The sequence below is a fragment of the Canis lupus genome, chromosome 10, assembly GCF_011100685.1.
Source record: "Canis lupus familiaris isolate Mischka breed German Shepherd chromosome 10, alternate assembly UU_Cfam_GSD_1.0, whole genome shotgun sequence".
In the NCBI taxonomy this organism is placed as follows: domain Eukaryota; kingdom Metazoa; phylum Chordata; class Mammalia; order Carnivora; family Canidae; genus Canis; species Canis lupus.
The window spans coordinates 8982728-8996420 of record NC_049231.1 but is presented as its reverse complement, the minus strand read 5'-3'; the positions used below and the strand labels follow the sequence as shown (position 1 = coordinate 8996420).

The 13693-nt window shown below is 43.4% G+C and overlaps 1 protein-coding gene across 1 annotated transcript; it reads left to right on the top strand.

The window, feature by feature from the left end:
• The first annotated feature begins 1594 nt into the window (after nt 1-1594).
• LLPH (LLP homolog, long-term synaptic facilitation factor) lies at nt 1595-8654 on the top strand. The gene is made up of 3 exons (XM_038549930.1): nt 1595-1728; nt 4614-4831; nt 8284-8654. The coding sequence occupies exons 2-3, from the start codon at nt 4627-4629 to the stop codon at nt 8460-8462; spliced, it is 384 nt and encodes a 127-aa protein (XP_038405858.1). The 5' UTR covers nt 1595-1728; nt 4614-4626; the 3' UTR covers nt 8463-8654.
• The last annotated feature ends 5039 nt before the right edge of the window (nt 8655-13693 follow it).

Here is a 13693-nt window from a genome sequence, read left to right as displayed (position 1 = left end):
AGAGTGCATACTCGAATGTATGAATGAAGAAATGAATTAAGGATTTTTAAATACACTAAGACCATTTATTTTTAGAACTGCTTTTATACAAATTGATGAACATAAGTATTTTTTTTTTTTTTAAGATTTTATTCATGAGAGAGAGAGAGGCAGAAACACAGGCAGAGGGAGAAGCAGGCTCCATGCAGAGAGCCCGACGTGGGACTCGATCCCGGGAGCTGAAGGCAGGTGCTCAACCGCTGAGCCACCCAGGGTTTCCTGAGGAACATAAGTTTAAAAGTTTTTGTTTTTTTTTTTTTTTTTTTCAAAATGCAGTTTATGATTCAGTGTTTTCAAGTCTTAGTAATGCAGAATTTTGGCATATATTTAACGCCATGACATTTTCATATTAAGTTTTTTCCGGTGCCAAGTGTCTATTCAAGTCTTGGCCTGGTATGTTAAATGAGATGCAGTTCATTAGGACTATTAGTGAGCTTTCTCTAAAATGCAACGTGAACATTTTTGGGAGGGGCAGCTAAGATCTAATATATGGCTAGTTAACACATGGACATTCACTTGCTTTATAAAGGGTTAATCTTATTTAAAGAAAGCAGGTTTCTCAGGCACGCTTCTTTTTTATATACCACATTATGAGCTTTTTTTTCGGGTGCTAAAAAACCCCGATGTATTTTGAGTATAGTAATTTCCATATGACGCAAGTTTTCTTCAAGGACACAAATTTAAAGAAAAGTACACACAAATTATCTCAGAAGGAACTTTTCCCTTACCAGCAACCAGACAGGAATTTACTGGGCATCATTAAAAAAAAATTTACTGTGTTTTGGTGTGTGTTGTAAATCTCTGGAAAACGCAGCTTAGCAAACAGTAGGGCGCATGTTTGAAATTATGTAAAAATAAGGAAAGCGACCCCTTGCCGAGTCCTTCTCACGTACCCAGGATCGGTCAGCTCGTGTTGGCTTGCGTCTACGGAGCAGGAATCCCGGCTCCGACATACCTAGGAAGATGCCCCAGGACACCTGCCTGCTCCAAGGCCCACGCTGCCGGCCGGGGGTCGTAGGCAGCTCATGAATCGTTAAATCCTTCCCGGAAACATAATGCACTGTATGTTAATTGAATTTAAAGAAAATATATCTTAAGACCACAACAAAGCCTAGGCAATCCGGAGCATACGTAAAATAATACTAAGAACTGGTGTCTGTGGCCCACGTGCCCGCCCCCGGGGACAACGGCCCAGGCTCGGCCTCGGGTCTGCTCTCCACTGAGCGGCTATCAGGTGCGCGCGGGCCCGGCAGACGCAGCCTGGCCTTGACTTGGTCTCCGGGTTGGTAAAGGCTTGCTTTCGGGGACAGATGTGAATGAAGCGCGCGTGCCGGTCGGTCGTGCCTCTTACGGCGCCGCTGGGGAGTTCGGGCGACCGGCACCGGCGTCCGCCGCGGGCGGGGACGTGCAGCTCGGCTCCGAGCCCCCGCCTGCAGCAGCCCGCGGCCTGCAGACCGCCGGGACCCCACGGCGCACGCGCCCAGCGGAAGGAGGAAGTGCGTCAGCGTCAGCGCCAGCCTCCGGGAGACCCCGCCCCTCGGCGCGCCCCGGGGCATCTTGGCTCCCGGCGTGCCCTGCGCCGCCCGGGGCTGCCGGGAGCGCGCGCAGAGAGGCGTCCCGGAAGGCGGAAGTGCGGCGGCTTCCGGTCGGCGTGGCCGTGCGCGCGGTGACCGGCCTCCGAGTGTCCCGGTGAGTCCTGTGCTGCCCGCGCCCGGTGGGGGGGGGTCTCGTCGCGGGCCTGGGCCGTGTAGGGGCGGGGCGGGGACCGGCGCCTCCTGCGCTCTCGGTGGTGGCCCTCGGGCTCCGTGCGACGTGGGGCCCTCCTGTGTCGGTCGTCTCGCCCGGGCGAGCCCGGGGCCGCGGCGTGGTTTGCCGCAGCCGTCCCGGCCCTGGCCCGTCGAAGCGCTGCGTCGTTGCCGACGGGGGAGCACACTGAGGGGTCAGCTGGCGTCCCTCACCGTCCCTCCGCCCAGCGCATGCGCACTGCGTCGGGCGCCTCGGTCGCCGAGGCCGGAAAGCGCTCCGCGCCTTCAGGTCGTAACACCTACTGAGAAGGGAGCGGGAGGGTAAGGGTGATGGGGCGGTGGGACGGGGGCCAGGGAAGCCCTCTCCCAGGAGGGAAGGGAGGAGCAGGCGCGACGGACACCGCCGGGCACAGGAGCCTAAGTGCGCAGGCTGTGCACTTGTGAATTTTTTTCTTTTCTTTTTTTTTTTTTTTTCCCCAAAATCGTGCCTTGATGTTTTCTGTAAGTGCTCGGTTGTGTGTAATGTATTGCATTTTATTTATTTACTTATTTATTTTTAAATGTTTTTGATCCCTCAGAGGGGGAAGAGTTCAGTCTTGATTTGCCTTTCTGAGGGAAAAAAACAAAAACAAAACTTTGACCATGGCAAGAGCATTCCTGATAATATAAAAAGCCACACTGAGAAAAGCTGAAAGTTCATCTTTGCTTTGTCTTCCAGTTTTGTCCACAGTGAGTGGTGCCGTTATGAACTTTACTTTGCCCACCACAACCTCTTCCATGAAACTTTTTTTTTTTAAGATTTTATTTATTCACTTATGAGAGACACACAGAGAGAGGCAGAGACACAGGCAGAGGGAGAAGCAGGCTCCATGCAGGGAGCCTGACCTGGGACTCGATCGCGGGACTCCAGGATCACCCCTGGGCTGAAGGCAGGCACCAAACCACTGAGCCACCCAGGGATCCCCAAAAGTTCTGATTACATAATTTTTACCCTAACCCTCGAGGCAGAGACAGGCAGAGGGAGAAGCAGGCTCCCTGCAGGGAGCCTGACCTGGGACTCGATCGCGGGACCCCAGGATCACACCCTGGGCTGAAGGCAGATGCTAAACCCCTGAGCCACCCAGGCTGCCCCATAATGTAGTTTTTGACATATGTATACAAAGATCCATCAGCACAATCAAGATAATGTAAATCTCTCCCAAAAGCCTTCCTCCAAACTTTTTATAATCCCTATAATCCCCTCTTCTCAAATCCCCACTCTGTCCCTAGGTTGTCACTGATTGAACTTTTTTCAGATGTAAATGGTACTTGGGGATGAGATGGAGCTTGGAGCATGTGGTGAGACCTAGTTGAAGGAAGCAGGGCTAGGGCACAGATACCCATGTAGATCATGACTATGAGGTGGGATGTCATTAAAGAATTCCATGAAAGAATGGAAAGCTCTTAAGTTTTTAAAAGTTCACACTATGAGCACCTGGGTGGCCTAGTTGGTTAAGCATCCGACTCTTAATTTCAGCTCAGGTCGTGATCTCAGGAGGTTGAGCCCTGCATCAGGCTCCACACTCAGTATGGAGCCTGTTAAGATTCTCTCTCTCCCTGTGCCCCTCCCCCTGCTGGCGCACTCAGTCTCTCTTTAAAATATATATATAAATATATATAAGTTAAAAAATATATATATTTTAAAGATGTTACTTATTTAATAGAGAAAAAGTAAAAGCAGAAGGGGCAACAGGCAGGGGGAGAAGCAGACTCCCTGCTGAGGGAGGAAGCCCAATGTGGGGCTCGATTCCAAGACTATTCCAAGACGATGGGATCATGACCTGAGCCGAAGGCAGATGCTTAATTGACTAAGCCACCCAGGTGCCCCAGCACAAAAAAAAATTTTTATAGCTTGGGCTAACCGCCTTGTGGAGGATTTAGGGCTGGAGCTAACAGGTGAGGAATAGCAGGATGGAAATAAGACAAGTTTAAAGTAACTAGATTGAACTGAGGGGAGGACAATGAGGAAGACGGGTGGGATGTCCTATAGGCTTGGAGGAAATCGAGTTTTAAAATATTTATTAAAAAAATATATATATATATTTATAAAAACATGTTGGGGGCGCCTGGGTGGCTCAGTCAGCTAAGTCAGACTCTTGATCTTAGCTCAAGTCTTGATCTCAGAGTCCTGAGCTCGAGCCCCACGTGGAGCCTACCTAAAAAAATACAAATAAAACCATTTTGTGATTTGTAAGTTGTTGCATGAATGTAAGGTGATGATGCTCTTTGCATCTGGGGGTAAGTCAGATTCCTTCATCTTGTGTGGAAACCCCAGGAGCTTTCAGAGTTGGCTTGACTTAGAGTTTGCCAGTGACCACAGGGAGTTTGATTTTGTGCTCTCATTATTTACTGGCTGTATAGGCCATGTTGATCCTCACATACTTTGTTCATTATACCATCGTAAATCATAAACAGAGTGAACAATTTGCCCTTCCATCGGTTTGTGTTTTGTTTTTTTTTTTGTGTGTTTTGTTTTGTTTCTGTTTTTTTTAAGAAGGTTTTTTTTTTTAATTTTTTATTTATTTATGATAGTCACAGAGAGAGAGAGAGAGAGGCAGAGACATAGGCAGAGGGAGAAGCAGGCTCCATACACCAGGAGCCCGATGTGGGATTCGATCCCGGGTCTCCAGGATCGCGCCCTGGGCCAAAGGCAGGCACCAAACCGCTACGCCACCCAGGGATCCCTCGGTTTGTGTTTTGTACTGATAACTTTTGACCGGGTTTTCCAAGGACTTGCCCTTCTCTTTTTAATAGTAAATTTTTTTGCTTTTGTATATGTATTTCTGCTAGCTTTCCAGGTAACATGGCTAAAAGCTTACGGAGTAAGTGGAAAAGGAAGATGCGTGCGGAAAAGAGAAAAAAGAATGCCCCAAAGGAACTCAGCAGACTAAAGAGTATTCTTAAAATGGATAGTGATGTTTTAATGAAAGATGTTCAAGAGATAGCCACCGTGGTGGTACCCAAACATTGTCAAGAGCAAACTCAGTGTGTAGTACAAGATGAAAAAGGTGAGTTTATGTGCTTCGTTTTAAAAATAATAATTCTATTCATTTCCTTTTGTGACTCTTTTTCCCTTTTTTGACTATCCTCCGTTCTTTCCTGCACATACTTCCCTATGAACCTCCTGCCATGTCCATATAATTCTTTGAAGGCTTAGAGTGCTGCTAGAGATTCTGTGCTAAACTATTTATTTATTTACTTATTTATTTTAAAGATTTCATTTATTTATTCATGAGGGACACAGAGAAGCAGAGACACAGGCAGAGGGAGAAGCAGGCTCCCTGCAGGGAGACCGATTTCGGGACTCGATCCCAGGACTCCAGGACGACGCCCTGGGTGGAAGGCAGACAGACGCTCAACCACTGAGTCCCCCAGGTTTCCCTGTGCTAAACTATTTTAAAGCCGGTTCATGTGAATAGGCATATTCTGAGCTACTCTGAGTGTGCCTTTGGTGCTTATACAATATCCTGAGTGCCTCAGAAATAGATAGTACAACAGGAGTAGACAAATGTAGATGTATCCTCATTGGGAAGGTACACTATTCAGTTAGGGACTAGGCAAGATAGATCTCTCTTCATTTTATCTTTCACAAGATCTAGTTCCCATTCAAAGAATCCTTATATGCCACTAAGTTATTTTCCTGAAAAATCAAGGTTTTCCTGTATGTGATTTTGAAAGATTCTAGGTATCTCTGTCGTAATCACAGTCTAAAGTTGGAGGCCTGTATGTTACTAGCTTCAGCACAGGAAAAGACTCATTGGTTTTCACATCCTCATAGAACAGTTTGGCAGCAAACTGAAATAAGCGTACATAATAATCAGGCTCTTAAAATAGAAGTATATTTGTGTGGTGTTCAGTGCAAGGAAGAGAGTGGTGATCCTCAGTCTCGCAATCCTAGATACTTTCCCTCTTGCTGATATTCCCTCAAAGGTCAGTTCCTCCCCTTGTGTTCTGAATCTTCTCCATTCCCAGGGGCTGTACTCACGCATCCTGCTTATCGGTCTCTCTTCTCCACTGGGTCATTCAAACAGGATAAATGTGTTCTGGAATGTCCATTCTCAAAAACCAAAAACAAAAAAACCATGTCTACATGTTTCCCCTTATTTCGTTTCTTTCAACTGACTACCCAGTTTCTTAAGCTTCAAATCTAGTAGTTACTTTGATCTCTCTCATCTCCCACTTCTAAACCATTAGCACATCTTGAATCTTTTATTTTTTTTTTTAATTTTTTATTTATTTATGATAGTCACACACACACACACAGAGAGAGAGAGAGAGAGAGAGAGAGAGAGGCAGAGACACAGGCAGAGGGAGAAGCAGGCTCCATGCACCGGAAGCCCGACGTGGGATTCGATCCCGGGTCCCCAGGATCGCGCCCTGGGCCAAAGGCAGGTGCCAAACCGCTGCGCCACCTAGGGATCCCCACATCTTGAATATCTCCAAAATAGAGCAGGAATCTGTCCATTTTCCTCCTCCTTTCATGTTTTCACTTTTTTTTTCATGTTTTCACTTTAAAATGACCATTATCTCTTGCTCAAACCAAGGTAGTAGCCTTTTTATTTTTCTCTTCCCCTCTTGCTCCCTTTCAGTTAATTTTTGACATACCAACTGGTACAATATCTTTGGAATATTTGGCAAATTATGTTATTCTCTTGCTTAAAACATCTCATTGTCTTTCCGTGTTCTCATCAAAGCCTACCTACCAGGTCCTACTTAACCTGGTTCCATACTTCTTTAAAAAAAGCCACTTAACACAGCTGCAGCTGTTATGCACCTTTGTTATGCTCCCTTCAACAGAACATTGTAAGCTCCGTGACAGCAAGGAGCACACTTGGACCACTATATCCCCAGAACCTACAACAGTATCTAAAATAATCATTCAGGGATGTCTGGGTGGTTCAGTGGTTGAGTGTCTGCCTTTGGCTCAGGTCGTGATCCCAGGGTCCTGGGATCAAGTCCCACACTGGGCTCCCCACAGGAAGCCTGCTTCTCCCTCTGCCTGTGTCTCTGCCTCTCTCTCTATGTCTCTCATGGATAAATAAATAAAATATATTTAAAAAAATAAAAATAATCATTCAACAACTAGTTATTCAATGGCTAATATATAGCAGGCACTATCCTACGTGCTGAGGAAACAATGGTAAATATCAGAGAAATGGCCTCCATGTTGATGGGATTTACATCATATCAGAGGAGACCAAAAGTAACCAAATAAACGAATTAATATAATGTCAGGTCAGGTAGTAGAGATCATGGAAGACTTCGTATACCCTTGTGAGTTACCTGGGAGAGACATTCTGGGCATATCCTTCATAGCCCGGTTGACCCAGCTTCCTGCCAGGTCTTCTATTTAGTGGAGCTGGATCTTTGTTATCTGGATAATCCAGTGTTACCTGGATAAAGAGTGGCAGCTCAGTGTATATCCGGGTTTTTCTTTCTTTTTAATATACTTCTGTTTTTAAGTAAACTACACCCCCAACGTGGGGTTCAAACCCACGACCCCAAGGTGAAGAATCCCATGATCTACCACCTGAACCAGCCAGGAGCCCCTATATCCAGGTTTTCTTTTCTTTTTCTTTTTTTTAAGTTTTGATTTAAGTAATCTCTACCCCCAGCATGGGGCTTGAACTCAGGATCCTGAGATCAAGAGTCACATGCTTCTCCCACTGAGCCAGCCCAGCACCCCTGTCCAGGTTTTTCATTGTCATCTGCCCATTTCTGCTATCACAAGCTTGTTGCTTACTACTGCACTTCCTTAGACGTGGCCAGCCATTCCTAATAGTTGATTTGCTTCTACGGCCTATCCATTAAAAGTGTGGTTGCACTTAATAGGCTCACCTGTCTTATTTAGCTTAAGAAAGCACTTAATCTGAGAAATGTTCTTATAACTCACATGTGCTCACAGCTATACACTCATTCTTCATGCAGTAGCTCAAACCCGTATATCCTAGATGTTTTCTGTTTAACTTTTATTATTCCAAAGATGGACACTCGTGACATTCTTCAGAAAGTTTCTAAGTGGGACACCCAGGTGGCTCAGTGGTTGAGCATCTGCCTTTGGCCCAGGGCATGATCCTGGGGTCCTGGGATGAGTCCCACATCAGGCTCCCTGTGTGGAGCCTGCTTCTCCCTCTGCCTGTGATCTGCCTCTCTCTCTCTCTCTGTGTCTCTCAGGAATAAATGAATAAAAAGAAAGTTTCTTAGTGACCAAATAGATGACATCTCTAGTTCCTCACAAAACTTCTTGTATCTTTCATGGTTTAGGAATACCTGGGAGCGTGTCCATTGAATGTGCTGTGAGTTTTCAGTGTTAGTCAAAGAACATTCTACAGGAAAAGGATTTGTTCCTTTTGTAGTTTCAGACGACTTTCAATTCTGATGTTCTCATTGCATTAACACGCTTTTTCACAAGATTGTTTCTTCATTCATGAACATTAATAGTTTTCCATCTTTTATTCAGATGACATGAAAATGGAGACTGAAATTAAGAGAAACAAAAAGAGCCTTCTAGACCAGCATGGACAGTACCCCATATGGATGAACCAGAGGCAAAGGAAAAGGCTAAAGGCAAAGCGAGAAAAAGGGAAGGGGAAAAGCAAAGCCAAAGCAGCAAAGGCAGCGAAGGGTTTGGCTTGGTAGACTCTTAAACACCTGGAAAATCCTACGCGGGACTGGTCTTTGATTAGAATGTATACACGGATTTCAACTTCACCAAATGAAAACTTGGTTTCCGTATTTAACTTGGCCTTGCTCTTCAATACAAACCCAACTTAACTCCTCAAATTTGTTTTGGGAGCTTGAATAAAATATTTTTTTGATGAATGAAAGCTACACTGATATTTTAACTGGATGCTGTCCATTGTGCAGGGATTCTCAGACATCACTATTCTATCAAGTGCTATTGTGGTTGTAACTGGTCTTAGTAAAGATTTCTAAAAGAAGATATACTGACACGTTTGAGGTAATTCTGGTTTAGAGAAAACTTTTACACAATTTAAAGTATAAAGTCAGTGGATCTTTTAAATACTACTTGTTTGGAGTTTTGATTTTGTTTAATTGAGAATAAAAGATATTTTGTCTAGATCTTGAAGAGCTTTTTCTTTTATCTATCCTTAAGGCTTTCTAGTAGTAGAGAAGACCACCTTCCTCAATTAAATTGTTAAAAAAAAATCTTAAGGTTTTTGGTAGAATATTAACATCTACAAATTGGTATGCTCCATCTTTTTAGGAGTTAGAACATCCTGGGAACTAGTTCAGTGTTCTTTAGTTTTTATCTGATGTAGCCAGCCTAACATAACACAGTATTCCCCAGAGTATGTTTCTCAGAATCCATTTTTCTGAATGCAGGGTGAGAAATACATTTCATACGTCAATTTGGGAAATGGTGCATGCTTGAAGATCCACAAAAAGTATTAATTAGCTCAGCATAGTGTTCTAGAGATCTAACAGTAAAAAAACCTATTCAACTTTGACTCTTTCAAACTAGTGTTCTGAAGAAAAATATACTGTTGGAACTGCTGGTAAGATGCAATGCTTTTCGTTAAGTCCATCTTGCTACAGTTCACTAATTTCACTCTTACTTAAATTTATTTATTTAAAAGATTTTATTTATTTGAAAGATAGCGACAGAGCACAATTGGGCAGGAAAGGGAGAAGAAGCAGGTTCCCCACTGAGCAGGGAGCCCAATACAGGGCTCTATCCCAGGACCCCAAGATCATGATATGAGCCCAAGGCAGATTGATGCTAAGCCAGCTGAGCTCCCTTACATTTATTTTTGTTAAGCAATTTAAACTTTGTATTCCCTCTGCAATTTTACTGTAGTTCTGTTCTGTTACATGTTCATCTGTTAACTATCCTTATATGTTCACTGGTATACATCGGGTCCCTATTGTGTGCTAGGAACTTTTCGTGCACAGGACCTAAGGAAGGAGACTGAGGAGGTTTTGACCTTACGGGCATCTACTCAAGAGGCTGTTAGCTTCAGAGGAAAATCAAGTTAAAAGTGAAAATCTATTTGAATAAGGTCACTTAAGTCATCAAGTCACAGATTTATGGCAGGCACAGTGCTAGGCTGTGACACCATACAGAGAGAAGTAGGAGGACATGACCTTTAAGTCTTTAAGGAGATGTGATTCTGTAAAATTTCATACCAATAAAATATTAAAATTATGTAATAGACTTGTCAGTTTACTCAGTGATTAGTTCACCTAAAGCCTGGTGGATAATTTTTAAATACTTAAAATTGTTTTCTCAAAAGAACCTGATAGAAAATAGTTGGAAAATAAATGTTATCCATGGCCTTTTTTTGCTTTCTGGTCTAGTTATGAACTACAGATAGTTTGTGAGGAAAAAGCAAATACATAAATGTGTATCCGTGAAACAAAGTTGCTAACATGAAGCCAGTGACCATATCAGCCTAAATGTACTAGGTTACTTACTTTTTATTCCATCATAGGAATTGACTGCATTAGTGATGTTGCATAGTTGGTGCTTACCTAAAATGTAGCAGCACTGGCCGGTATTTGGTAGCTGGATTTTCTTTGCGATCAGAGGCCAGTGCCAGGGATATGGTCATGTTCTCTTTGGCTGATAACTTCTAATTTGACACCAATGATGAGCTTTGAGCTCTCATCCAAGGCCTCCATGTTAGGATGCTCATGTAACGTATGTCCAGTTATGATACTGGTCTATTCAGGATTTTGCTTAACAAAACACTGTTGAAATGCTTACTTGGGAAACATGCTCTCAAATGTCCGATGGCCTCTCAAAAAGATGGCTTTTTTTTTTTTTTTTTTTTTTTTTAAGATTTATTCATGAGAGACACTGAGAGAGAGAGGCAGAGACACAGGCAGAGGGAGAAGCAGGCTCCATGCAGGAGCCCAACATGGGACTCAATCCCGGGACTCCAGGATCACACCCTGGGCTGAAGGCAGATGCTCAACTGCTGAGCCACCCAGGGATCCCAAAAAGATGGCTATTAAAGAGAAATTGCCTTGCACTGGTGTAACGGGTCTCTGAGGCCTCCTGAACTATACTGCCAGCAAGATCTTCCCACCTCCAAAGTTTGGCAGGGAATTTAGACTGACATTCCAAAATGAATGCAGGGGTACAGTCACTTCTTTGTTGCTTTATTCTTTAAGGTCATACATTTAGTGTAGCATAGTCTTTTAATCTTTTAAGTGATTCGCTTATCTTTTTGAAATTTGTAGTTTACTTAACTCATGTTTCCCAGAGAATCGTAAAACCACCAGATGGAGCTCACGCTAAGCACCAAATAATTTTTGGGATTAAGAGTGGGCTAAAAACACAGTAGGAATTGAATATGACATTCTATTTTTGTTTTTTAAGAAATTAAATTTTAAAATAAGGACAATCAAGATCATTTTCATTTATTTGTTATTAAATAGGCCTTGGTCTATGTTATTTAATCCTAAACTCTCCAAAGTATAACTCATTTACTCCTCCCAACAATACCTATTTTTGGTTCAATCCATTGTGCAGGCTCAGGATTTATGGACCTTTTCTCAAATTTCAGCCTAACACAGACATGGAGCTCCGTAGGTGGTTCTCCCGTAGAATGGGCCGACCTAGTTCTAAAGGTGTGGCCCACAGTCCATGGTGCCAGAGCTCCCAACCAGAGAAGTCATGGGAACTGCAACTGAAACTCTAAGGCAGAGTCAAGTTAGTGGTTTTGAGCACATCTTTTTTTTTTTTTTTTCCTGGTGTCACACTGATGTAGATATTCTTTTTTCCTCCACTAGTTCATGTGCTGCCTAGAATAAATATGCAGCAGAATATATTTGCTTCTTAGGAAATTTGGGTATTTTGAATGTGTAGATTTATATGTCTGGGGTATGATTTCCGGGAGTTGGAGAATGAAGAATAACTGGCTCTATATAAACCATGCCTTGGTTTATATATCTGAAACGGGTGGTTTGTGACCATGAGGGTTAGGGATGTATAGGTTAGATCAGTGAAGTGCTGGCCACAAAATAAATGGGAGGAATCCAAAGAGATATCAAGGAATTCTCAAATGTATAAATACTGCAATTGAGAAGCCAATGTTGGGCTGTTGGCTAAGCTTACTAGCTAAGTGACAGGTGTCTAGATGCCACCTGGCAGAGCGATGGAAATTCGTGCTGGCCACAAGATAGAAACCCTTTTCCCTGGAAGGCCATTGCAGCAGACACATACTAATCTTACAAGGAAATGTTGGTGGGGAGGGGTGTATATGGAGCGCTGCTAAGTGCTCATGCCAGGTCAAAGGCCACTCTGCTGTTCCAGGGCCCTGTGAGCTAGCAGGAGAGCCAGGGCCAGATTTTGTGTCTACTTATTAAAAAGAACCCTAAATTTTGTGGTTGAATGCCAAGTGTTGTCACCTGCTTTATTTTTTTAAAGCTCTTATTAATTTATTCATGAGACAGAGAGGCAGAGACACAGGCAGAGGGAGAAGCAGGCTCCATGCAGGGAGCCCGACGTGGGACTAGATCCCGGGACTCCAGGATCAGGCCCTGGGCGGAAGGCAGACGCTCAAACGCTGAGCCACCTGGGCGTCCCATGTTGTCACCTACTTTATTTAGAACAGGAGAAAAACGTGATGTCAAGTAAGACTGATTTGGCAAAGTGATGGTAATGCTAACAGCCAACATTGAGGGAATGTCATGTTAAATGCTTCACTCATATTATTTAATCCTTGATGCTGTGGGATCGATACTCTTCTCCCAATTTTCAGATGAGGAAGGAGCTCTGAAGAGGTGAGGGTGGTTGCTCAAAGCTAGCGCACCTATGAAGGTGGAGCCAGGCTGCCCTCGACTGCAGAACGAGTGCCCCCGATGGGACGCTTCAGAGAGCCGTACCTTGGCTCAATCTAAGGAAGAACCTTCACCGAAATGGAACACGGAGCCCCGAGTAGCCTTTGAGGTACCATCCCGACCAACGGTGACCAGCCATGTGGTAGGAACAGAGCAGAACAGATTCAAACACTGTACCTGGAAATTGAGTTGAAAGCTGCTAAAGTCCTTTTTAGGTAAGCAATGCCTTGCAGGAAGTTGTGTCTGAAATGTGTTGTGCTTATTTCACTCTTTTTGTACTCTTCTGGTGCTACGTGATTACGGACTTACGTCTCTTCTTTGGTGGAAATAACAAAATCTGAAATCTTAAATTTGTTAATGTTGTTAAGTCTGGTATTTATTCCTCTGCATTCCACTTTAAAGTATGGAAGAACTTTATAAACATCTGCTTTAAACCATGAATGGGGTAAAGTTCTTCGCATTTTAATTTCAAGAATGGCATAGTTTTACAATACATTGTTTATAATATGCAGAATGTATTTAGTTTCCCCGAGCGATGACTTGCCCTGGCATTGTGCTATCTTATGAAACACTTTCTCACTCTCACATTGTGTCTCTATAGTTTTCAATATGAGTGAAACCTTTAAATAGTCTTAGTTGGGTGTTGTGTATCACTGTACAGTAACTGCTAGTACATATGGTATTTCTGATCCGTGTAATAAAGTACATTTGTCATGTATCTTGTGATCTGCATACCTTTCAGCTGTTACTTCATAAATCTGTTCCATCGGAGAACTGCTTTGTACAGCAATGGTTGAAGCTGCTTTTAATAAACTAATATTTTGTGTCTTTTATATGTAATCAACGGGGAGTATTATAGACTTGTGCCTCTGTGGAGAAACATTCCACTAAACTTCTTTTCTCTTGACAATAATGGGGGAAAAAAATAGCTTGGGAAAAGCACAGATGTTCAAGAACACATGTGGTTTGCTCCTAAGAGTCAACTGGAGATCTTCTGTATTGCTCCAAGTTTTTGTTTGTTTGCTTTGGTTCTTAATGCTGTGGAGAAGAAAGAGTTT